Genomic DNA, 25,958 nt, shown 5'->3' with positions numbered 1-25,958 from the left:
GTGAGGTCATGCTGTTATTGGCCAATCAGCAGCGTGTGCTCATTAATGACATCAGAGAGGGAGTTAGCAGTTAGTGTCGGAGCTCTCAGCGTCGACGGCAGAGTGTCACACTTACGGTAGCTACTTTCACTATCGCTGGCGTTAGAGGTCACATGTTCTGCAATCACAACAAAACACAGGACACAGCGGGTCAGAAGGGGAGCATCGCTTTCCCATGATGCTCTGCACCCAGAGGACTTGACGTGTTTGAGTCCAACAACGACAGCAGGACATTCACAGAATAAATCAAATGTCAAACACAGAATAAACCTTCAGGACTTTTCCATGACTTTAAACCCAAACTGCATCATTCTGTCCACATCTAGCAGCCGTGACGTCCTCCTGTGTGTCCACGAACACGGTGCTGAACGATTTGGATAAAATCACAGCTGCGATATGTGAAATATTGATATACAGTATGACATCACAATAAGATGAATGTTCACGTGTAAAAGTTCAATCCAGTGTTTCACTTTTATCACATCAACAGAGCTGTAAAACTTCTGTTGTCTGTTTCTTTCTTTTTGATCATTTGTCGGACAAAGGAGACGTCAAAAAATATCAACATGATTCTGGGAACATGATGAAATTTTACAGACCGATCAATCGAAACAATGACACATAACATCTTTATAACACCTAATGTGGTAGATGGACCCATAACAGAATAACTGGAAGTACAACAAAACCCTCCACTGATGATTTTGCTTTCCATCATTAATTTGAACAACAGTTATATGAAATGATATCATGACATCACCACATCATCGTCATATGATTCCACTAAAAGTTGATAAACAAAATCATTAAATGTTCCTTAAAATATAAACTAGAAAAAAGGACACTTGAAAACTGATTTCTTCCTCTGAGTTTTGTTTTATGTCATGTGGGGGTAAAACAGAATAATTATGTTGTTGTTACTCAGCAGAGTGTAAATATTTGTGGATGTACTTTGGGACTAAAACATTCAAATTTAACCAGTGCTTATGAACATTATCCTGCAAAACCAAAACACTCAGTTCAACACAAAGAGAAACTGATGGAAAAAACCCAAATAACTTCAGTGAATATCAGAAAGAATAAAAGGTGTTGTGAGAACAAAGTTTTACACATATTTGTTTTTAAGTTTTTAAGATCTCAGGCCGACAGATTTGAGTCAAAATGTAACGGTGAAACAATCTGCTCATTATTTCTGCTCCAATTTGGAAGAAATTTACAGGTGAATCCACAAAAAGACTGTCTGGCTTCTGCAGCTCCCAAACCTGCACAAAGAAAAAAGAAACTGCATCTTTCTCGAAACACCTGCAAAGTGTGAAATGCACCTGTAACCGTCCTGCTGAGCAAACAGCGACTCAGTGCTCCTGCGCTTTTTCACATATTTAAATGAGATAATATTCATATATTTGGTGCAACACTGGCCTCAATGCAAAAACAGTCCAGTTCTCAAAGATCAGCGCTGACAGTCACACACAGTTACAGTGACATTAGGGGCGTCTACAGAGAGAAGGTGGTAACTGAAGCGCATCTACAGGGCGAGTCACACCCAGACTTCCCAGTGATCACGGCAGCCGGGCGGAGCCATCGTGATGTCAGGCGTACTCATGAGCAGATATCTCACTTTTCTTTTTCTCTTGTTATTGTTCTGATTTTTCTGTCACTGGCAAAAAGGTAACTGCGTTCACATGGAATCAGAGGGATAGTAGACGGAAATTCATTTTAGTGGACAAGAACAGGACGGTAAAATCAGGTGAGGCCAGCAAAGCGTACAGGCAACAATAGACGGTATTGCCCTGAAAGGGCAACATTTTCTGCAATTTAATTTACAACCAGACGTTGCATAGCTCCTTGACACAAGGAGAAAATAGGTGATCTGGATCTGATTAATAGAACTAGAATTACCGCCCTGCTGCTGTATGACTCTGCCCACCCCTCAAGTTTCTCTTTAAATCCCCTTCTGTTCCTGAGATAAAACATGATGATGTCACAGTCAAGCTGACCTTTGACCTTTTGGATATAAAATGTCATGACTTCATTATTTTATCCTGTTAGACATTCGTGTCAATTTTTGTCATAATTAGTGTATGATTTCTTGAGTTATGGCCAAAAACATGTTTTGTGAGGTCACACTGACCTTTGACCACAAATTTTTAATCAGCTCATTCTTCAGTCTAATGGGACGTTTGTGTCAAATTTGAAGAAATTCCTTACAGGCCTTTTTGAGACATTGCTTTCATGATAATGAGACAGGCTCAAGGTCACAATGACCTTGCCCTTTGATCACCAAAATTGAGTCAGTTCATTGTTGTGTCCAAGTGGACCTTAGGGCCTTCCTGATATATCAAGTTTATGAGAATGAGACAGTGTCAAGGTCACACTGACCAAATTGTAATCAGTCCATCCTTTAGTCCAAGTGGACGTTTGTGCCGAATATGAAGAAATTCTGTCGAGGTCTTCTTGAGACACTGCGTTCGCAAGAATGAGACAGACCCAAGGTCACAGTGACTTTCGACCACAAAATTCTAATTTGTTCATCCTTGAGTCGAAGTGGGCGTTTGTGTCACGTTTTGTGAGGTCACATTGACCTTTGACCTTCAACCACAATGTAATTGTGTAATTAGTTTATTGTTGAGTCCAACTCGACATTTGTGCCAAATTTGAGGGAATTCATTAAAGGCCCTCTTGAGACATCACATTCACAAGAATGCGATGGATGAGATCACAGTGACCTTGCTCTTTGTTCACCAAATTCATTCTTGAGTCCACGTGAATGTTTGTGCCAAATTTTAAGAAATTGCCTCAAGGCATCCTTGAGATATTGCGTTCATGAGAACGGGACAAACAGACAACCCGAAAACTTGATGCCTCCGCCCACGGTTACCGTCGGCACAGAGGCATAAATATTGCATTAAATAATAAACATGAACTTATTTTATTTCTTATATTTAACTTCACTGTTTGTATGGTTTCCCCGTGCTGTCCAGAAGGTGCTGTCTGTCTCTTTTCAGGCCATGTTTGTACTGTAAAATCATCAGCGCCGTCAGAGGCTACAGGTGATTCACGGCGCCGTCAGAGGCTACAGTCTGTTTTTTGTGAATTCACCCGTCAGTGTTTAAAGCAGAAACACTGTGACTTTAGTTTCATCCATCAGTAGAGCTCTCTGTAAATGACTGAATCACTGAGAGAGCTGAGGTCTGTGATCCTGAGGGGACGAGCTCGTACAGAAAGTTTAAGAAGAAGATGTAAACACTGTGAGCTGTGAGAGATGAGTGAATGAGGGTTGTGACTGAGTGAAGAGATGGAGCTCCGGTCCTCGACTGTCGGTGGTGAAGAGGACGAGGAGGAGGAGAAAGGAAGGAAGGAAAGAAGGAGGGAAGGTAGGCTACGTGTCCACCAGGAACCAACTTCAGCCTCTTCAGCAAAACATTTAATTTAACATTTTAGTTTGATGATGAACGACGAGGCGTCCTGATATAACCATGAAACCTTTCAGTCTGTTACTGTCTCCACATGGACGCCAGCTTCTGTCACAGAAACAGATATTAGTTGTTTAAACACAGTCTTATTAGTTTTTGGGGTAAATATTCTGAGACAACACATCCTCACTGTGACCTCGTCACATGTTCACGTTTGGTCATGGACTTTCCACGTCCACATATGACGTCCAAGGTACCCTGGGTGTGTTGGTTGTTGACGTTCTGGGACGCTGTGTCAAGGTCTAAATATTTCTACATATTACTGAACATCACAGTAAAGACGGCAGCGACATTTCAAAGCTTAAACAGCAGTTGATTTTGGCGACGGCGTACAGCTGCTGGAGGAGTCTGTCTTTGGTTTGTCTTGTGGATTTATTGACCACAGAAGATGTCAGCTGTTGGTTTGATGATTTATTCTGGAGCCAAACAATTAAATTCCACAAGAAAAAAACTTCAGATGAGCTGCAGATGAAACACACTGAAGCGTATGGAAAGATTTTAAAAACAACTACAGCAAGAAAAAAAGTTTAAATGTGGAGCTGATTTTACAAAATAATAGCAACTTCGTCAAGTCAACGTACTGATGTTACAGGATGTTGATAAATCACAAAGGTATGAATTTCGAAACTGCCAAAAATACATGTTTCTCTTTCTATTAAACTGATATGGAGATGCTGTATTGAGGTAATGTATTGTAGTGCACAGCGCCTGCCACCAGAGGGCAGTCTCTACTGGTGAAACAGCTGAGCTGAGAGAGATGGAGACTGTGCGTGGTGGGGATCACGTTACAGGACTGGTAAAAAGAAAAGGAAATAGAACTAAAAATACTGGTGTAAGTCAACAGTGATTTAGACTTTCTAGATTAAGATCAGTCAGTTCTCCCTCCGACGTCATGTGTACACATACAGAACGCCAAAGTTATCAGGAGCTCGTTCCCCCGAGAACATTTTTTAAAGGAAATTATCACATTTAATTCATTCTTCCTTTCCTCCTTTTCATGTATTTATTTGTTTTTATTGGACTGTGAAGAAGGATCCTGGTGGAGACCAAGAGGCTGATGGGAGTTTGGGGGTGGGGGGGGGGGGGGGTGTTGGTGGGAGGGAATCACACTTACTGTGGCCTTTGGATAGCATGTCATCACTGTTGTCCTGAGGTCAGCAGAGCCGAGTGAACGACGAGGAGAAAACAACACAACACGTTACTGAGTTACAGCGACAGACAGAGAGAGCAGAGGGAATGCAGCCAGTCGGCAGGGCTGCAGGGCGGCCATTTTGACTCCAACAAGGAGGAGAAAGAGGAGGAGGAGGAAGATTTTGGGGAAATCAGACCAGATTTTCTGCCTTCACGGCTGAAATGTTTTCACCAACTTCAGCAACTATCAACTAAAGGAGCAGTCTCTGATCAGTTGCATTATTTTAGCCAGGCCCTGTTGCCGTGACAACCGGCGCATTTGCAGCGCGCCGCCACCAGCTGACCTCTCTTCCTGTTGCCCGACCAATCTCCCCGCCCCCCCCGAACCTCACGCCGCGCTGGGATACTTACGGTCGACATCGCTGGTCTCCTGCTCGCTCGCCTCTTTGCTCTTGTAGAACGGAAACTTTCGGGAAAAGAGGTTCTTTTTACGCTTGTCATTGAGAGACTGCTGAGGAGGAAGAGGAGGAGGAGGAAGAGGAGGGGTAATGGAATAAAAAAAGAGGAGGAGATGGAGGGAGTCTGATGTCGGTTTGGACAGAATGAGACGCTTTTGTTCTGAGTCTGTGGCTGACAGGAAAATCACACTGAAAGCTAAAACTCATGAAACATGTCGAAATTAAAGAGTAAACAAAGTAAACAACCTCAACAAAGCCTCCAAAACATGACCAATACATTATAATTACAGGTAAATATACCTGAGCATATTTCAGTCACAGTCCTGCCTGTTTCCTGTCTCTATTTTAATTTGCTGTTAATACAAACTCAACATTTCCTCTGTGTTTCCACATCTGTAGGACGCGCTGAGTTTCACTGATTGTTTTTATTCAATAATTAATTCCAGTCGTTTCTACTTTGACGGTTTGGTTTTTACTGTCTGAACGAAACACAACGCTTCCTGTGCAGATGTTTCACCAGCTGTGCGAAGGCAATAAGCTTTTAATTTGACACATCTGCAGGAAACGTCGAGTTTACGTACAGAATCTTAAAAGAAAAAGAAAAAGTTGACCAGAATTAATGTTTGATTAAGAACAGCGCTGTTGTTAAACAGAAAGTGGTGAGTACGGCATGACGGATTAGTTTGACTCATTTACTGTGTGTTTTTATTTTTAATACAAGATATCCAAAAATGATCTCCTTGGTTCTGTAATGGACACCATGTATGTCCCTCACTGCAGACTAAATATATACTCTGAATAAATGAGCCATTCTGTGGAGGCTTTGTTTTAATAAACAGACGTGTAGAAACAATCCTGTAATAAATTTGCCCCTAACTTGATTAAAAATGTAATAAAACCCAAGTATGTGATGACCTGACCAAGAATAATTGACATTTTTAACACCTTATTACATTAGTGTGAATTTATAAAACACGTTTAGTGACACACACTTTGCCTCATCAGGAATAAATCATCAGGAATGTAAAAAGTATTCAGAATAAAATATTAAAATGTGTTAAAAACAGTTAAAGCAGTGGTTTTCAATCTGTTTTAGTCAGACTGCCTCGCCCCTTCATAATCATATGAAGGTCAATTTTTTTTCTTAATTTTAAATTCTATTTGAACCCTTTCAAACGCAGAAATGTCGTAAAATCAGGCGAAGCTGAGGAAACACTTCATTTCATCACAATCACCGCTGACTTTGATGTTAAAGAACATTTCAGGGAGATTAAATTGACTGTTTTGCCTTCCTTCATAGGCTAACATGAAACTAACATACTTTATTTAATTTTGAATCAATTTAAAAAATGACCCACCTGAAAGGTATCAGGCCCACATGACTGGTAAAACTGTTACTACAACATCAGTGAGGACATTTCATCACATCGTTGGGTTTTATGACATTAAGTGTTAAGTGCAAGTTCTCTGTTGTCACTACATTTTTCATTATCACATTATTGGGTGCTTTTCCAGTATGAAGCTGGTGTGGGAGCATTTACTGCCCATTGAAACCAGTCCACACCACAGAACCAGACGTCAGCTGCTGTTTGTTCTTACTGACATTTGGTATCATCTGCATATGAACCTGGACGTGAGGCGTCCTGGAGAGTGTTTCAGAGGCTGAGTTTAACGCAGTGACAGTGAAGGCAGCAGACGTCAGAGACAGAAGCAGGAAGAGGAGAGAGTGAACATGCAGACGACATGCAGAGACGCAGGGGACACAAGCTGAGAGAAGACGTTTGACTGGTTTCAGAGAGAAGAGTCACGACTGGTGTGAATGGAGCTATAAACCCTGACAGAGCTCTGATGAGGTTTACGTGATAATTCATTTAGGTGATACACCGTCCTCAAAATGATCCCGGACACGTCTTTATACGATGATTAAAATAAGAGCACGTTTTAAAACATCTGGCTTTCTGCTATAAAACTATACATTTCTGTGCCAACGTCAGACAAGACGCTGATTTTAGGCAGCCAGGTGAAATCAGTTATGTCAGAAATTTAAGAGATGTGATTTATCCACTTCAGACCGATCAGACCAAACTGATATTATATCATCAGCCCCTTTTTCATCAGTTCAGTTCAGATGAAACTTCCACAAAGCTCTGTACAGGTCGACGTATTTACAGATGATCTTTGCAGTAATGAAACAGGTCAATTATTTTATCCTTTAAAGCACTTCAAGTGTGTGTGTTAAGAGTGTGTAACATTTGGGAACAGCAGACTGTGGTTGTTGTTTTCTGGTAACTGAGCACCTTAAAGCTCCAGTGTGTCAGATTCAGGGGGACGTACTGTCAGAAATGGAATATAATATAATCAGTGTGTTTTCTTTGGTGTTTAATCAGCCGAAATAAGAAACGTTGTGTTTTCTTTACATCAGAATGAGACATTTATATCTACATAGGGAGCAGGTCCCCTTCTACCCCGCCATGTTTCTACAGTAGCCCTGAACAGACAAACTAGGGACATTCATGCTTTTTATGTCAGCAACTATAGTTAGCAGCCCCTCTGAGACAGGAGCGCCAGAAAAAACACACTTTTGGACATTTTATCAACATTTTTCAGATGTTTTATTAATATTTTTTGGTCATTTTAAAAACATTTTAATAATATGTTTTTGGACATTTTATTAACACTTTTCAAACATTTTGTGAACATTTTTTGAACAATTTATCAACTTTTTTGGACATATATTGAATTTTTTTCCTGATATTTTTATAATATTTCTTAAGCATCTTATTATCAGTTTTGGGGGCATTTTAATTACATTTTTTTCAGACATTTTATAATTTTTTTGGACATTTTATCAGCATTTTTCATAACTTTTATTAATATTTTTTGGTCATTTTATTAACATTTTTTTCTGAAATTTTAATGATATTTTTCTGACATTTTATTAATAATTTTTGGACATTTCATCAACACTTTTTTCTGACATTTAAATAATATTTTCCAGACATTTTATAAACATTTTAATAATATGTTTTTGGACATTTTATTAACACTTTTCAAACATGTTTTGGACACTTTAATACAATTTTTTGCACAATTCATCAACTTTTTTGGACATATTTAGAATTTTTTTTTTCTGATATTTTTATAATATTTCTTAAGCATCTTATTGTCAGTTTTTGGGCATTTTAATAACAGATTTTCCAGACATTTTATTAACCATGTTGCACTGCCATGTCTCTACAGTAGCCCAGAACAGACAAACAAAAGCTGACTCCAGATAGGGACATTGATGTTTGTAGTTCGCAGCCTCTCCACAAGGAAAGTGCCGAAAATACTTAAAAAAAATATTGGCACTGGCGACACAGATGGTGAGGTGGAAGCCTGATTGTAGAAATTGTCATTTTTGTTGTTTTGGCTTTTGTCTGTACATATATGTTTAGTATGCACTGTTTTATAAAGGAGACCGCTGATCTGTTTGTTTTGTAAAAACCTCCTGAACAATGACCTCTGAAGGAATTCTAACCAGGAGAAGTTTCAGCTGGTTGTAATCTGCAGTCGTCACCACTTGATGCCACTAATCGCCCTAAATCTGACACACTGAACATTCAGTTCCCTTTTTTACACTCTCGTCCAGAGTGTAATATATTGGAGGTGTTGACAGGCAGGGAGAGTGGAGTCTCAGTTTTCTGACCTCTCTTTCACCTCCTCATTTTTAAAAGCTTTGGACTTTGCAAACAGTCAACTCTTCTGCGCGAACGTTTGTGTTGAAAAAAGAGGTTCAACTTTTCCGATTGGTCCTGAGGAATTTTTGGTGATGATGAGGAGAATCTATTTTACTTGTTCCACCAACAATAACCCCTCTGACGGTTATTGTACCGTGGAAATGTCGTATCACTGGAACCCTACTCAAATTATGTTCTGTTGCTGTCTTCAATAATGCTTCAATGATTTTGTTAACAGTGACTCTTGTTCGTGAGCAGTTACACACTGAGGTGATTTCATTATTAATGCTTCATAAAAACTAAGTGGACTCACTGGATACTGATGACATCATTAGGTCACATGCTGCAAAGAGAGGCCGGGGCAAGGGGATGAGAGAGGTGAGTGGTGAGGAGGAGGAGGAGGAGGAGGAGGAGGAAGGTTTCTGTGAGCAGCAGACAGTCAGACATCAATGTCAAGCGTTTCTCTCTGTATGAGGAGAGCAGCGGAGGGGTCGGCGGGGGGAGCTCATGCATGTTGGTTTTTCTTCCCCCGTCAGTGTGGTGTGTTAGAGGGCGGGTTGGCGGGTGGCGCTGGGCGGGGCGTTTTGGCAACGCGTGTTAAAGCGACACACGTTTTTTAAAAAAAGGTGCTGGGGGAGGCGCTGCTGCTGCGGCTCAGCTGCTGAGACGTTGGAGCGGTGAAGAAGAGGAAACGTCTCAGAGATCGACAACAACATGCTGTTAACTGGCTGGTTTTAAACATTAGTCAAACACACATTAGTAGGTGGCTGCGGCTCAAACACAGAGTTCATCTTCACACACATTTACAACACATGAAGAGAAATTCTCACGACATGCAAAATTAAATCAGTCACTACAGGAGCTGAATACACTGAAGGGACAGTTCACATGTTCTGAAGCGGCGTTGTATGAGGCGCTTACAGTACATGTCAGTCAGCACGCCCCCAGTGTGGAGAAGGAAACTCAACAATGTACGGCTGTGGACGGGTCAGCAACAAAATTAATTCTAGACACCTGAGAAATCAATAACAGTGTGTGAAGTGTACGCTGTGTTGAGAATGTTTTCACTGCTTTACATTAACAGACAGTGATTTCCAACCAGTGCACACGTTAACTCATATTGATTTCTTAGGTGGCTAACATACGTTTTGTTGCCGACCCGTCCACAGCAGGATCATGTTTAGCTCCCATGTCAGACTCCAGCCTGCTTCTCCAAACTGACTGTATGTAATATATCATACAGCCCCACTTCAAAACATCTGAACTGTCCCTTTAAATGCAGCTAAGCGAGAGCTCAGATACAGACTGCACTAAACGACAGATTACCCATGATACCTTTGGTGAATTATGGGCAACACTTCTGGTTCTTTCATGGTAAAATGTTCAAAGTTCAGGGACGAGTTTCTGTTTGCTGCTGCAGCGACAGTCAAGTAAAACTAAACAACAGTCTGAAGAAACATCGACCTTTATTTGAGGCAGGCTTTACACAAGTGCACGCCGCAGACAGATAGACGGATGTTAACACATTTCCAGTGCGACTACGTTCTTGATGTTCACATCACTGTGACGTTTTAGGTCTAAGTTGTTTTTAACTAGATCTTTTCACCGGATTAAAGATTTTAGTCACTGGAAGGTTCAACGCCTGGATCTTCAGTTAGCAGAGAAACAAGCTGAGTGAAGCCGAAGAGCGTCTTCGAAACACTGATTCAAGAACTGCTTTCTTCAGTGAGATAATTAACGCAACATTTCAGTCAGACACACCCAGAGCTCTGATGGGACCCCAAAAAATTATCCCAACCCCACGTGAACCTGCACAGTTTCTGTCCAGGTCCAGCCAGACCCATGGCAGCAGTTTTTAGCCTGAGCCTGAAAAAATCCAAATTTCTACAATGAAATCTATATTTTATATATTAGAAAATACTTTTTAAATATTAAAACCTTCATCAGACTAATGAGCAGACAGATTAAACACAGGAGCAGCTCTGTGTCGCTCTGAGTGTTGCTGGAGAACTTGTGAGTATGTCACGTAACTTGTCTCGATATAAACTGTGTTGTCGTAATCAGTATCTTACTTGAAAATATATCGATATATATCGTACATAGTCGTAACATGGCCCAGGCCTGTCTGGCAGCACTTTGAAGTGTTTTTCTGTTTCTTCATCATCCCGCTGAGCAGCATCTTCAGGGAGTCAAGGCTTACTATATTTATTTACATCATTTATTTCCCCTCAAACCTTAAAACCTGCAGAGACCTGTTTCATGCCGATAACTGTCACAGAAGCCAGCTGAGTCAGAGCAGTGTCCATAATTCACAGTATCATGGGCCTCAGACTAACATGGTACAGAACTGCCGGATCTAACTGTGTTCCTGCTGCAGTGGAGCTGAAGTCAAACACTCACCCCTCTGTCTCGAGACTTTGCGTTGAACTTCACCGTCTTTAATCTCGCTCTCTCCTTCTTCTCAACCCTGAGGTCAAAGAGGTCAGAAGGTCAGAGGTCAAGTTTCAGTAAAGACATCAGACAGCTCTTGCAGATGAGGTCATTAAAGTGCCAGTTCCTTCAGTCTCTGCTCATGATCGGTGTCTGTGATCCAGTGACACTGAACATCACTGCCGCTCTCAACATTTCATCAGCTTGAACTCGGACTTTGTTTGGTCGAGCTGAGAACGTGTATCTGCAGCCTTTGAAGGACGCAGCATTCGCGGTCTACGTCAGCCACTTTCTTTGAAGACCGCATCAGCCAAACCAAACAGTCTCCGCAATGGGACGTCTGGTCTGTGGAGGATTTCCTGGTTGCATCACCAGTTGTTCTCTCCCCGACCCATAGAGACAGAGCACAATGCGTCATAATCTGAAAGCCACGCCCCCAAAGGGGAAACGAGGCCCGCTTTCCCCTCTCACTTTCCCTCTCTGTTTCCAGCCTGTTGAGTTTTCCCTCAGTCCAAATACTGAAAAGTTGCTGTGTGGTGGGCTGCACGGCCAATAAAAACCCAGAGCTTAGCTTTAATCAGCTGCCGAGCAGAAAAACGGAACCTTTTAGAAGACTGAAGTGGATACAGACAATAAAACGTGAGGCTTCAACAGGGGAGAAACTGTGGGATCCTGACACTCGGTATGTCTATGTGTGCAGCAAACACTTTGTCAAACCCTCCAAATGTGTTTGTTAGAGTAACAGTTAACTGTATTTATATACAGTACAGGCCAAAAGTTTGGACACACCTTCTCATTCAATGCGTTTTCTTTATTTTCATGACTATTTACATTGTAGATTCTCACTGAAGGCATCAAAACTATGAATGAACACATGTGGAGTTATGTACTTAACAAAAAAAGGTGAAATAACTGAAAACATGTTTTATATTCTAGTTTCTTCAAAATAGCCACCCTTTGCTCTGATTACTGCTTTGCACACTCTTGGCATTCTCTCCATGAGCTTCAAGAGGTAGTCACCTGAAATGGTTTTCCAACAGTCTTGAAGGAGTTCCCAGAGGTGTTTAGCACTTGTTGGCCCCTTTGCCTTCACTCTGCGGTCCAGCTCACCCCAAACCATCTCGATTGGGTTCAGGTCCGGTGACTGTGGAGGCCAGGTCATCTGCCGCAGCACTCCATCACTCTCCTTCTTGGTCAAATAGCCCTTACACAGCCTGGAGGTGTGTTTGGGGTCATTGTCCTGTTGAAAAATAAATGATCGTCCAACTAAACGCAAACCGGATGGGATGGCATGTCGCTGCAGGATGCTGTGGTAGCCATGCTGGTTCAGTGTGCCTTCAATTTTGAATAAATCCCCAACAGTGTCACCAGCAAAACACCCCCACACCATCACACCTCCTCCTCCATGCTTCACAGTGGGAACCAGGCATGTGGAATCCATCCGTTCACCTTTTCTGCGTCTCACAAAGACACGGCGGTTGGAACCAAAGATCTCAAATTTGGACTCATCAGACCAAAGCACAGATTTCCACTGGTCTAATGTCCATTCCTTGTGTTTCTTGGCCCAAACAAATCTCTTCTGCTTGTTGCCTCTCCTTAGCAGTGGTTTCCTAGCAGCTATTTGACCATGAAGGCCTGATTGGCGCAGTCTCCTCTTAACAGTTGTTCTAGAGATGGGTCTGCTGCTAGAACTCTGTGTGGCAATCATCTGGTCTCTGATCTGAGCTGCTGTTAACTTGCCATTTCTGAGGCTGGTGACTCGGATGAACTTATCCTCAGAAGCAGAGGTGACTCTTGGTCTTCCTTTCCTGGGTCGGTCCTCATGTGTGCCAGTTTGGTTGTAGCGCTTGATGGTTTTTGCGACTCCACTTGGGGACACATTTAAAGTTTTTGCAATTTTCCGGACTGACTGACCTTCATTTCTTAAAGTAATGATGGCCACTGGTTTTTCTTTAGTTAGCTGATTGGTTCTTGCCATAATATGAATTTTAACAGTTGTCCAATAGGGCTGTTGGCTGTGTATTAACCTGACTTCTGCACAACACAACTGATGGTCCCAACCCCATTGATAAAGCAAGAAATTCCACTAATTAACCCTGATAAGGCACACCTGTGAAGTGGAAACCATTTCAGGTGACTACCTCTTGAAGCTCATGGAGAGAATGCCAAGAGTGTGCAAAGCAGTAATCAGAGCAAAGGGTGGCTATTTTGAAGAAACTAGAATATAAAACATGTTTTCAGTTATTTCACCTTTTTTTGTTAAGTACATCACTCCACATGTGTTCATTCATAGTTTTGATGCCTTCAGTGAGAATCTACAATGTAAATAGTCATGAAAATAAAGAAAACGCATTGAATGAGAAGGTGTGTCCAAACTTTTGGCCTGTACTGTATGTTAAGCTAAAGCATTGACAGTATGAATGCAACTTGTGTTATAATTGTGCCCAGAGCTCATCTTCTTAAAAAAGATTCTCCACATCGTGTTTTTTCCAAGACGATCAAGGTAAGGAGACGGGACACTGAGGTAGAGCGGCAATATTAAGCTTATCAATGTACCGCTGCCTCTCTGGTAGGCATAGCGTGCTAAAATAATCCTTTGCCATCTTATTATTAGCTAATTATTAGCTATAGCTAGCTAAAATTATTAGCTAGCTATAGCTAATAATTTTAGCTAGCTAGCAATTCAGTCATGGAGACTTGAAGGCGCGGCTGCGGAGGCAGAATGACAGCGAACGAGCGAAGAAGCGAAGGGGAAAGCGGGCCTCGTTTCCCCTTTGGGGGCGTGGCTTTCAGATTATGACGCATTGCGCTCTGTCTCTACTGGCATTACTGTTACCTAGCAACCAGCTGCGCTTGGAAGAAGGAGGAAGCTAGTTACTTTAGTAAGTTAGTTAGCCCTAAATCATGGACCCACAGATTGTTATTAAATATATTTTTATTCAATACTTGGGGAGATTATTCACTGCTGGTGCCGCCGCCGTTTGATTTATTTCAGGCTGATGGAGCGTTTTCAGGTCAGCAATTCAGTATCTGACCAAATGTCTCCCCTTCTGTTCCTGAGATATGACGTTAAAACATGATGATGCCACAGTCAAGTTGACCTTTGACCTTTTGGATATAAAATGTCACCAGTTCTTTATTTTATCCTGTTAGACATTTGTGTCAAGTTTTGTCATGATTAGTGTGTGAATTCTTGAGTTATGGCCAAAAACATGTTTGGTGAGGTCACATTGACCTTTGACCTTATTCTCATCAGCTCATTCGTAATTCCAAGTGGACGTTTTTGCCAAATTTGAGGAAATTCCTTTGAGCTGTTGATGAGATATTTGTTCACAAGAATTTGTGTTCATTGTTGAGTCAAAGTGGATGTTTGTGCCGAATTTGAAAAATTCTCTCAAAGCCTTCTTGATATAATGCGCTCTAAGAATGAGATGATGCGAGGTTACAGTGACTGTTGGCCGACAAAATCTAATCAGTTCCTTGTTAAGTCAAAGTGGACGTTTGTGCCAAATTTGAGGACATTCTTTTGAGCTGTTCATGAGATATGGGGAGGCATAACAAGAGGAGCCTCGCAGGTACTAACATGTGATACAGGTGAATCTATAACATGTAAACACACAGGTCACATGATTCTGTGTGTGTGTGTGTGTGTGTGTGTGTGTGTGTGAGTGACTGACCGTCTTTTGCTGGGGATCACCCCCACCTCCTCCACCTCCCCCTGTGACGTCAGCTGTCTGGCCTGCCACCACTCATCGTCAGAGGCGTTCACCACGTGGAGGATGTCTCCAAACTTGAAGTTGAGTCCCTGACTGGGCAGACCGGAGTCCCTGGTCTTATCGTAGTCGAACAGAGCTCTGCAACACACACACACACACACACACACACACGTTAACACATCATTTTACAATCTACTGGAAACAAAAATATTGTTTTCAAAGCTTCCAGTCACACCTCACCTGAAGACCAGGAGACATAAAAAAGTGGCCGCTGAGTTGAATTGATTACATTGCTATCAGTTTTAATCAATAACAAATAAATATATTTATGTTATTATTCCAGTTTAATTTGATTCATGCAAACTAGTCTTCTAAAATTATCTACTTCAAAATTAACTGTAATTCAATTTTGTCTGATTAATTAATTACATTTATCAAATTATTATTTAATTATTGATACATACAGCTCAGAGAATCTTTTTCTCATCATCAATCATTTTAGTTTTCACATAATAATTTAATTATGAACTAAGACATTTAGTTGAGTAATTAAATATAACTTGATAAACTATTTAATTTGCATATTTTTTAAACCCTCCCCAAAAAAAGTTAAAAGTAAGTTTGATTTTTCGGTTAAACATCTTCTGGTGAAGCGTCACTTCACACTGCAGGTGTAGCAAAACTAAAATGATAAATTAATTTATAAATAATATAAAAACAAAATATTTAAAACCAATTTCATCTTTAAATCTGGTTTTATGAATACAAACACTACATGACCATAATAAGTCTTATCATTTTTGTCCATTTTGAACCTCCATACATCGGCGCCTGTCGTCTCACCTGACGTACAGCGACCTCTTCTGACTCGTTCGCAAAGATCCAGATCCAGAACTGATGCTGCTGTTCATCATCTGCTCTCTCAGGTCGTGGATCTTCGCCTCGAACCGACTGTACTCTGGACAGGAAGAGGAAGTTCACAGTCAAAGACAGTTCAAAGACGGTTTTCAACGACTTTCATGACTGGGAAGCTGCTCGACAGAATTCCAGGTTTTTCCAGGACATAATGGAAAATGAACGTGAGGTGTTAGTGAGAGCCTGAAAGCTTCTAACAGCCTCAGTGGACATCTGATAATAATTTGATGTGACGTGTCGTGCGGGTGCGTCCAGGTGTCTCACCCTCTGGTCTGTAGTGGGCGATGATGGTCACCGTCTGCCCGGCGTTCTTCAGGGCGGCGGCTGCCTGTTCGTGGGTGGCGTTACGCAGGTCCACCCCATTTACCTAAAAACAGCGACACACAGACGACAGCGTTAAACACAGCAGGTACTCATCAGGAATAAAGTGCTAGTGTGTGAGTGTTTTCTTACAGGTCATATTTGTGAATAGAAGACGTTTGAAGATTGATTTATAAATTAACAAAAATCTGCAGCGGCTTGTTTTTAGTTTCCTCCACTTTCTCTAAAAGGGACAGTTTGGGTTTATTGAGGTGGGGCCTCTAAAAAAAAAGGCCTAACTTAAAAACTCAAGATCAGTCAAAGTGGATGTTTTATTGAATATATTTTTACCGCATTATTTACCCTGCTGTCAGACAGCTCTTCCCTTTGGCGCTACTGTTTCTCAAAAAAGTATTCCTACACAAAAACAAAGTATTATGCCGCCGGTCAGCTGTTTGGGTCAGACTCGCAGCGGTTTATGGAGGAGACAACAAACACAAGACAATAAACAAACTCAGCGATTATGACAACAATGAAATGAAGCATAATTTTCTCTGATCGCTGGGTACTAGGGGGGAAAATATCAGTTCTTAGATGCATCGTGATACAGATGTAGACGATTTTTTTGTTTGTTCATAACATGATGTTACAAAAGGAACAAAAGGCAGCTGTGAAGTCAGCGTAGCACCCAGTGTGGACGAGCTAAAGTTAACTTGTACTAATTAATCTTCACAAAAGACGTCGGCTGCAGCTTGTTTTAATTTAACGTCTGTGTAATGGAGTTAATAAGTTGGTGATGTCACTTCCTGTCGTTATGGAAGCTGCACTGATTTTAATTCATGTGTCATTATCAGGTTATTTTCTGTCTTATGTTGTTTGTTGAGATGTTTTAGTTACCACAGAGATTTCTTTCATTTTTTTTGTGTGTGTACTTGAACACCACACTGACGAGCCCCTGCAGATTTCACCTGGACTCGGACCTGGACCTGGACTCGTGGTAGGTTGGTTTTGACAAATACAAATACTTTTTATGGTTAAACGTGTGTTTTATTTGTCATAAAAGCTCCTGGAAAGACTGATGAATGTTCTGTGATGATGTCGGGGGGCTGGAGACGTATTTGGAGCAAGAACCTGTACAGGTCACTGTGTAGGTAACTTTATTAGCTTGTTAGCTGTTAGCCGCGGCTAATCCAGGTGGTGTGGCTGTTGCACGTGTTTCATTTAGTTTTGTTTCAGTGCATGTTGAGCTGCACTGTTAGTGGGAGCTGTGGAGGCTGATGGTCTTGTTTTATATCCACCAGTGCCAACATAAATGCAGGTCCAAGCCAAACAGCGACTAAATGATGAGTGGAGTGGTCAAAATCACTTCATGATACATCTAAAAAAATCACGTCTGCGAGGCGAACATGACGTATGTTGTGAGTACTTTCTGACGCCATCACCCAGCGACTGACATGAGCAGCGATCAGCACTTTAACCAGCCGACCAACACACGCTGCACCATGAACCAGATGAAAACACCTCTGTCTCTGCTCCGTCTGTTTGACCTTAAAAACCTCGTGCCTGGCTGCCCAGCGTCGCAGATCCTCTGCTGGCAGAACATAAATAAGAACACAGCAGCTTTGGCGGAGCACTCCAACCCAACCCTATGCAGGCCTGTGTATGTCCCATATATAAGTGGACGAGCACGAGCGTCCACAGATGGACCCAACCCAACTGGCGCCTCCTGGTTCAACAGGGTATGGAGGTAGGCTGAAGGGACCTGGACAAGTCAAATAATCTGTTTAGTTAATGATGGATCACCCACAATACAGTCTGAAGTCAAAAGAAAAAAAAAAAAAATAAACTGTTGATGCATCGATAATCGTTTTATTATTTCTGTTATCGTTACCCTCTGAATTGTGATGTGCCTGGAGATTCACACCCCTGTTGGGTACAGCAGACAGACAACCATTCACACCTACAGACAATTTAGAGTCACCAATTAACCTGCATGTCTTTGGACTGTGGGAGGAAGCTGGAGCACCTGGAGGAAACCCACGCTGACTCCACTCAGAGGGGCTCCCCCAAGCACCAGCCATCTTTGAAATCATTATAAAAGTGACGTTTTGTTTCAGTCACGCGCGCAACAACTTTCTGACCTGCAGCTTGATACAGTGCGCACCACAGTTCAGCGTTTAATGTACAAATACTGGAATTATACAGTTGAGAAAATGTAGCGCAGGAGGAAAAGGTGGTCTGACAGCAACATAAAGCTCTGAAAATATGGTCAATATGGCATCAGCTTAGACTGACATTGATTTTATAACACATTTAAAACTGATAAAGGTGTGTGATAAAAGTGTGTGTACGTACGGAGACGAGTCTGTCTCCTTTCCTCAGCTCTCCACAGAGGTCAGCTGGTCCTCCAGCGAGGATGAAGGAGATGAAGATTCCCTCTCCGTCCTCCCCGCCCACGATGTTGAAGCCCAGTCCTGTCGCTCCTCTGTGCAGCACCACCTTCCTGGGCTCCCTGTGGGACCACACAGCTGTCAATCATCCTGACGTCGTGTGACCTCACACACAGCTGTCAATCATCCTGATTTTTTACAGCTGTAATAACACCTGGTGAGTGTGTGTCAGTGCAGGAGTGACGGTGGTGTTGTGTGTAATTGCAGGTTAACACCAGCAGAGGGCGGCGACATTAACCTGCTGAACATCAGCTGCTCTCTGCATGTTTCCAGGTTCAATAAATTATTATAGACTGTTGATAAGTAATGTCTGTATTTGTTTTGGTCTCTTATCTGTTTTTGCACACAGCTGCTGTAAAAGTACAATATCCCTCCAAAATACTCTGCCTCTCTGTAAAGAGGGATTTTAGCAGTAAAAATACAAACACAACATTATTTTGTCATTAAGTATCTTTGATAACAACGTACTTTACACATTACAATGATAATTTCTACACTAACATTATTAATTATTTGCTAAATTTACTGAGGAACGTCTGATACTTGAAACACACACCTGCTCCTTTTCTGTAAATATCTCAGACGTGACTAATTGGTGATCAAATCAGTGTGTGGATGCGTTAAACTACAATCAGCACAGTTTCAAACACGATGATGTCACAGTCAAGCTGACCTTTGACCTTTTGACCTTCATTATTTTATCCTGTTAGACATTTGTATCAAGTTTGGTCAGAATTAGTGAATGAATTCTTCAGTTATGGCCAAAAACATATTTTGTGAGGTCACACTGACCTTTGACCACCAAATTCTAATCAGCTTATTCATTGAGTCTAAGTGGATGTTTGTGCCAAATTTGAAGAAATTCCCTCCAGGTATTCTTGAGATATCGCTTTCACAAGCATTAGATGGATGCAAGGTCATAGTGACCTTGACCTTTAACATACAACCACCAAAAAGTTATCAGTTTATTGTTGAGTAAAAGCATAAGTTTGTGCCAAACTTGAGAAAATGTCCTCAAGGCCGTCTTGAGATATGGTCTTCACAAGATTAGACAGGTCACAGTAATCTTGACCCTTGACCACCGAAATAGAATTAATTCATTATTCAATTTTCCTGAAGATGTTCTTGAGATATTGCAGTCACAAGAATGAGACCAACGTGTTCACAGTGACCTTGAAAGGACAACCCCCAAAATCAAATTAGTTTACTGTTGAGTCTAAAGGCCCGAACATACTCGGGCGTACTATAAGCGGAACGGACTCCGCGAGGAATGTCCGCAGTCATTCGGGCTTCCATAGTCGAGCGCACTTCCGCGTTGTAGTTTCCTGTAAAAATGTCCGTGAAAAATCCCCGCGATGTGAAAAATACATGCCGAGCAGTCACTGGTGCGCGGAGCGGAGTCCGCGCGGTCGTAAAATCTGAGCTTTGCGCGCACAGGGCTTGCGGACGTCCGCTTTGAGTCTGCGCGGACCTCCGCGGAGTCCGTTCCGCATATGTTCCGCCCGAGTATGTTCGGGCCTTAAGTGGACGTTTGTGCCAAATCTGAAAAGAATTTCTTGGGGCATTCTTGAGATACCGTCTTTACAAGAATGCAATGGACAAGGTCACAGTGACCTTTGTCCACCAAACTAATCAGCTTATTGTTGAATCTAAGCGCAAGTTTGTGCCAAATGTGAGAAAATTCCCTCACAGCTGTCAAGATATGGTGTTCACAAGAATTAGATGGATGAAACATCACAGTAATATTGACCACATTGACAGTGAGTTTAACCACCAAAATCGTATTCATTCATCAATCAAATTCCCTCAAGGTGTTAATAAGATATTGCTTTCACTAACATGAGATGGATGCAAGGTCACAGTGACCTTGACCTTTGACATACAACCACTAAAATGTAATCAGTTTATTTTTGAGTCCAAGGGGACGTTTGTGTCAAATCTGAAAATAATTTCCTTGGGGCGTTCTCGAGATACTGTCTTTACAAGAACGCAATGGACAAGGTCACAGTGACGTTGATCTTTGACCACCAAATTCTAAATAATTCATTGATCAAATTCCCTCAGGTGTTCTTGAGATATTGCTTTTAAGAACATGAGACAGACTAAAGGTCACAGTGACCTTCATGTTTAACGTGCAACCACCAAAATGTGATCAGTTTATTGCTGAGTCCAAGTGGAAGTTTGTGCCAAATTTGAGGGGAAAAAAACACTGAATAACAATCCCCATCTTTGAGTCTGCTGTCTGAAAACGTCAGAAAGGGTAAAACGAGATGTGTTGGTCCTCACCGGGTGACATCGTCGTCTCCCAGCATGCTCTTCGGGGTCGGGGAGTAGCGTCCTGAGGATGCTGGCGGGGGGAGGGGCTGACCCAGGAAGTTGGGGGGGCTGATATGGTTCTCCATGTGCTGGGAGTATGCTGAAACAGAGGCACGCAGAGGGAGAGCGCATTTAGGTCAAACATTAGAAATAATCCAGTTCCATCAGAGACCAAGTAAAAAGAAGAAAGTTATTTTGATAACCTGAAACATCCGTCAGTGAGTAAAAACATGTCCACGTCCTCCCAACACACTTACTCTGAGCAGCAGAGAGTGTTTCAGCCTCTACAGTTTCCCTCCATCTGAAGGCACACCTGCTCAGACCCTCGTCTGCACTCACCTGTCAGGCTCCTGTTACCATCTGATTGGACGAGGCCGGGTGCCGCCGAGGGGGTCGTAAACTAAACTAGTGAGTGAGAAACTTGACCGGGTCTGATCACAAGCTGTGAGTGCTCACTGTGGAGACCCATGGACACGTGTGGACGTGTAGGAGTTAGAAATACAGCTGTGAGATCATCTTAATGAGTTTAAACTTGTTCACAGACAGATTTAATGTTTCAGGCATCAAACAGTCGCAGAGTTTCCTCTGATGGGGAGAAAATGATTCAACTGAAGAGGAAAGTTAGAGCGAGGAGCGTCTGTTTCTGCTGCATCATCAAAAACTCACTTTAAATGTTTCTGTTCTTAAAATCTGATTCAGGACTTTAATCACCTATCATGACATACAGTAATGTGAGACTGCAATATCCATAAATGTTGTGATGTATTTAATTTTCAGTAGTATAGCAATAACATCAATTATAAGAAAAATATTCAGAGAAAAAAATATATATCATCTTATAAATTATAAGCAAAATACTCACTGAAGTATAGTGAAAATATTTTTAAAAAAGTTAAGAATTCCAAAACAACAATAAAATATCTGAAAATGAGCAGAAAAACATTTAAAAAAATATTCTGTAAATGTCCAAAAATTATAGGTAAAATACTCAAAAATATAAAAAAAAACTCAAAATGATTATGAACAATTCAAGATAATTACTGAACTATCTGAAAATTATTAGTGAAAGATTTGGGGAAAAAAGACAACAAATAACAAAAATATCAAAAAGAAAATATTAAAAAATTATCGGAAAATCAATTCTGAAAAAATCTGGAAATTATTGGTAATTTGAAAAAAAAAAAAAAAAAAACTTAAATATCCAAAACTTATGAGTAAAATATTTGAAAGATGTAAGAAAATTATCCTGAAAAAATATCCTAAAATCATTGTTAAAAAAATTCCGAAATAATAATAAATTATATGAAAAAAGTAAAATATCTGAAAAAATGGTTAAAAATAAAATAAAAAAATGTGTATAATATCCAAAAACCATTCGTAAAATATCTGGGGAAAAAAAAAAGAAAAAAAAAAAGTAAAATATGTGAGCAATGTTAAATATAGTAATGTCTGTTTTTGGATGACGTGAAATAAATACCTGACTAATCAAAATAATTACTGATTAATTTCTAGCATTACCAAAGGAAGGCTTGATACACCGTCAGACATTAAAGGCAGCGATACTGAGGTATAAACATGGTGGAAAATTCCATGTTGTTCAGTGCATTTAGAGATAATGACCTGATTAATCAACCAAAAGAAAATCAATCTTGGTATTTGGTTAGTTGTTTTGCTCATTTACAAACCAAAAAAAAAAAAAAAGCCAAATTTTACAGTTACAGCTTCTCAAACAGTAATTTTGAAAAAATCAAAGTGGGCTCTGGAGCACGTCGTTGTTCTTCCTGAGGTTCATGAACACCAGAGGAAATTAAATCTGTTCACTTCTCTTGATCATCTGATCCAGTCTGTCCAGTCGGTACGTGTGATAAGCGGAGCGGGGGATGATGGGACGGCCAGCTGCATTATCATCACAACAATCATTCCCTCTGTGTTTGTTCCTGAGCCGCTCCACGATGGAGTCACAACACTTAACAGAATTATTTCTCATTCATTACCTCCGGCTCGGATCTGTGGCAGCACATCAGTGTTAGTGCACCGCAGTGTTGCTGTGTGGATTAGCTCTGCCACAGTGACGGCAGTGATGCAGCTCGACGCTCGCTGATTGGATTTGCTGCTCGTCCTTCACGCGTCTCAACCTCGACATCAGCAGAGGAAGAGGAGGGTGGGGGGTCGATGAGGGGGGTCTTTGGAGAAAAGGGATCTAAAGGCATCTGATGGTTGATGATGGATGGGTGGAGTGCTGATACAGCCACATCTCCGAATCCTCAAACACCTTTTCATTTTTAAATATGGATGCTTTCCTGCAAAAATGTTGATCTTAATAAGTTGAAATTAAACCGCCAGTGTTGTGAGTGTGTTGCTTTTTTGTTCTCTTGTTTTGGTCTGTACAGTCGGGACTGTAAAAGTCTCAATCAGACATGTTTGGATCATCACAATGATCAGCTGAGGGGCCGGAAACTTTGCAAAAATCAGACCGCTCCTGTCGGTCAGGGTCCCGAGTCAGTCAGACTGTGTCACAGTTTACAGTTCAGTCTCTTCAGATGCTGTTCAGCCTGTAGAACATTTGGCAGACGGGCTTTAAAGGAGCAGCAGTCTGCTCGTACTCCTTCTGCTTTAATCTCTTTACAACTGCTCTCAGTTTGTTTTAGACTTTGTCGGGATTTTCACTGAACATGGAGAACATGTTTAGTACGTGTTGGGTTCACTGTTCACAGTTAAAACGCATCTGTTAAAACCAAGTGATTCATGTCTGCTGTATTTAAAAGGGTAGGTTCAGCATTTTTTAAGCGTGACTAACAAGAACAGAAATTTATTGAAATGTGTTCAGTATTGAGAGAGAGCGCTGCAGACAGCCGCAGTCAAACAGGCTGCAGTGTATCCACTCTAGGGGTGAGTCCGTGTACATGTTAACACGTGTTTGAGATCATAAACGGTTATGAAAAATTAGTACACAAAAACCGTTTTTTGTTTTGTTTTTTTAGGGGGGAGGGGGTGATACTAATTGTTGACTAACTGTGATAGACTGTGAATATGACAAGAAATGGTGTGAGACCGGGTTTGGCAACAGGTCAGTGCCTACGTGCTCCGTTCTATTAAAACGGCGCGTTCGTTAAGGGGGTCGGTGGCTTAGTGGTAGAGCAGGCACCCCATGTACAAGGCTGTTGCCGCAGCGGCCCGGGTTCAACTCCAGCCTGTGGCCCTTTGCTGCATGTCACTCCCTCTCTCTCTCCCCCCTTCACACTTAAGCTGTCCTATCAATTAAAGGCTAAAATGCCCAAAAAATATGTTAAAAAAACAAACAAACAAAAAAACCCCTGGCGTGTTCGTTAAGGGGGTCGTTCGCCAGTGAGCTACAATGAGTACCGGATCATCAAATCACAGCATCCGTGGTGAGAGGACACAGAATTGTTTGCACTTTTACTCACGGGTCGGTGGTGAAGTGGCGCACATGACTCGTGCTACGGACGGACGGACGGATGAGCCACGTATCTCAGTGCTGCTTAAAAACAGGTAATACATCTGGCTACATCTTCCCCACATCAAATATCCGTGATCGCCTTGACCCGCGTGCATAAAAGCGCACTGCGGATGCTGTGATTTGATGGCCCGGTACTTATTGTAGCCCAATAATAATAATACCAATAATAAGTTACTGTGGACCTATATGCCATTCCTCTTAATAAAATTAACAGAGGAGTTCGCTGAAAAGCAGGTAATGTCAGCCTGAATTACTCGCGTGCGTCCCCAGTGAAAATCGCTGACATGCATGTGAAATAAGGCTTCTACAGGCTCGCCATAGCTTACTGTCAGGACTCAGGGACCAGAATTCTCGGCCAAGAAGTTGCATGTGAACACGCTGCGGTGACTGCAGCTGGCGGCCAACTACCACATATGTTCTGTGTCTGTGAGAGGAAACAGATTGCTGTAACAGCAGGTGGCGGTCGTCTATATTCATCATTCAAAAAGGAAAACAGGGAGAGCGCCTTGATGCCAGTTAGCATCAAGCTAGCTGATAAACAGGTTAGACACTGTGCTGAAGGACCGAGTGTTAGCACGAGCTAATTAGCAGCAGTGGCTAACATCCAGCACAGAGCTTTTACAAGGCTCCACTGTTGTTAAACTTAGTAATAACTGCTCGCCATGTGATGCTACGGTTAGTGCTTATTGGTATCATTACCTCTCTGACTCTGTGTGTGTGTGTGTGTGTGTGTGTGTGTGTGTGTGAGCTGAGTGTTAATGTGTGAGGTGAGTCAACAGTAGCTGTCGGCTGGTCTGTGGTGGGACAGTGAGACGGCGCCTGGGCGTGACGATATGAACATGTGATCCAGCAGATGTTGATGTTCATCAGCTGTCAGTGTTTGTCTCTGTCAGTAGAGACTCCACTCGTGTAGGGTTATAAGGGGGCGGGGCCAGTGAGGGTGGTCCTGATGTCCGCAGGTATGAAGAGTCACACCTGTTGTTTGTGTTTGTTGTGTTAACAGTTTGATTTGGTTCGGTCAGAGCTGTGGAACATTAAACCAGCCTCTCTGAGCCTCAGGTGAACACAGACTACACGTTATACACTTCTGCTTAAAATACAAATGTAAAGTTATCAGTTATCGGCCATGAGATGCAGATAAGTATCAGTATCGGTTGAATAAAATCCATATCGGTGCATCCCTAGTATGAATATTAATCATGCACCCCTAACAGACACAGAAAGACACTGTGTCATAAAGGAAAGTAACCGGTGAGTTTTTGTTTGTTTGCTCCCATTAATTTGGTTATTCTCAAATTTCAATTCATCATCTCTACTGTTTTCATATTTAGCTACATTAAACTAATACTGCGCTTTACATTTTGTTTTTATGTCTGTCAACTTTTAAACTTGTTTTTGAGATATATAAATTATTATTATTATTATCATTATTATTATGATGGTCAGGTGATCTCCAGTCTGTTTGAACCTCTCAGCGACCCAACATCTGATCAGTTCCTCGCTCTCTGCAGGTCAGACGGTTCGGCTGGACAT

General features: G+C 41.6%; 1 protein-coding gene across 38 annotated transcripts in view; it reads right to left on the bottom strand.

Annotated features, from left to right (window-relative positions):
* The window catches only part of dlg1b (discs large MAGUK scaffold protein 1b), a 204,637-nt gene that overhangs the window by 14,631 nt on the left and 164,048 nt on the right, over nt 1–25,958 (bottom strand). For 18 of the 38 annotated variants that reach the window (XM_078172767.1, XM_078172770.1, XM_078172773.1 and 15 more), the window contains 8 exons: nt 20,918–21,047; nt 18,537–18,693; nt 16,146–16,248; nt 15,810–15,924; nt 14,928–15,104; nt 11,221–11,287; nt 5,055–5,154; nt 116–157 (listed from right to left, as the gene is read on the bottom strand). In XM_078172767.1, coding sequence (XP_078028893.1) covers nt 116–157; nt 5,055–5,154; nt 11,221–11,287; nt 14,928–15,104; nt 15,810–15,924; nt 16,146–16,248; nt 18,537–18,693; nt 20,918–21,047 — 891 coding nt within the window. Of the gene's footprint in view, nt 1–115; nt 158–4,626; nt 4,661–5,054; nt 5,155–11,220; nt 11,288–14,927; nt 15,105–15,809; nt 15,925–16,145; nt 16,249–18,536; nt 18,694–20,917; nt 21,048–25,958 lie in introns of all 38 variants that reach the window. The other 20 variants (XM_078172769.1, XM_078172775.1, XM_078172778.1 and 17 more) reach the window with 3 other exon arrangements.

Source organism: Epinephelus lanceolatus, chromosome 12 (assembly GCF_041903045.1).
Source record: "Epinephelus lanceolatus isolate andai-2023 chromosome 12, ASM4190304v1, whole genome shotgun sequence".
Lineage (NCBI taxonomy): Eukaryota > Metazoa > Chordata > Actinopteri > Perciformes > Serranidae > Epinephelus > Epinephelus lanceolatus.
Note: the sequence above shows the minus strand (reverse complement) of the source record. Positions and strands in the feature narration are given on the sequence as shown.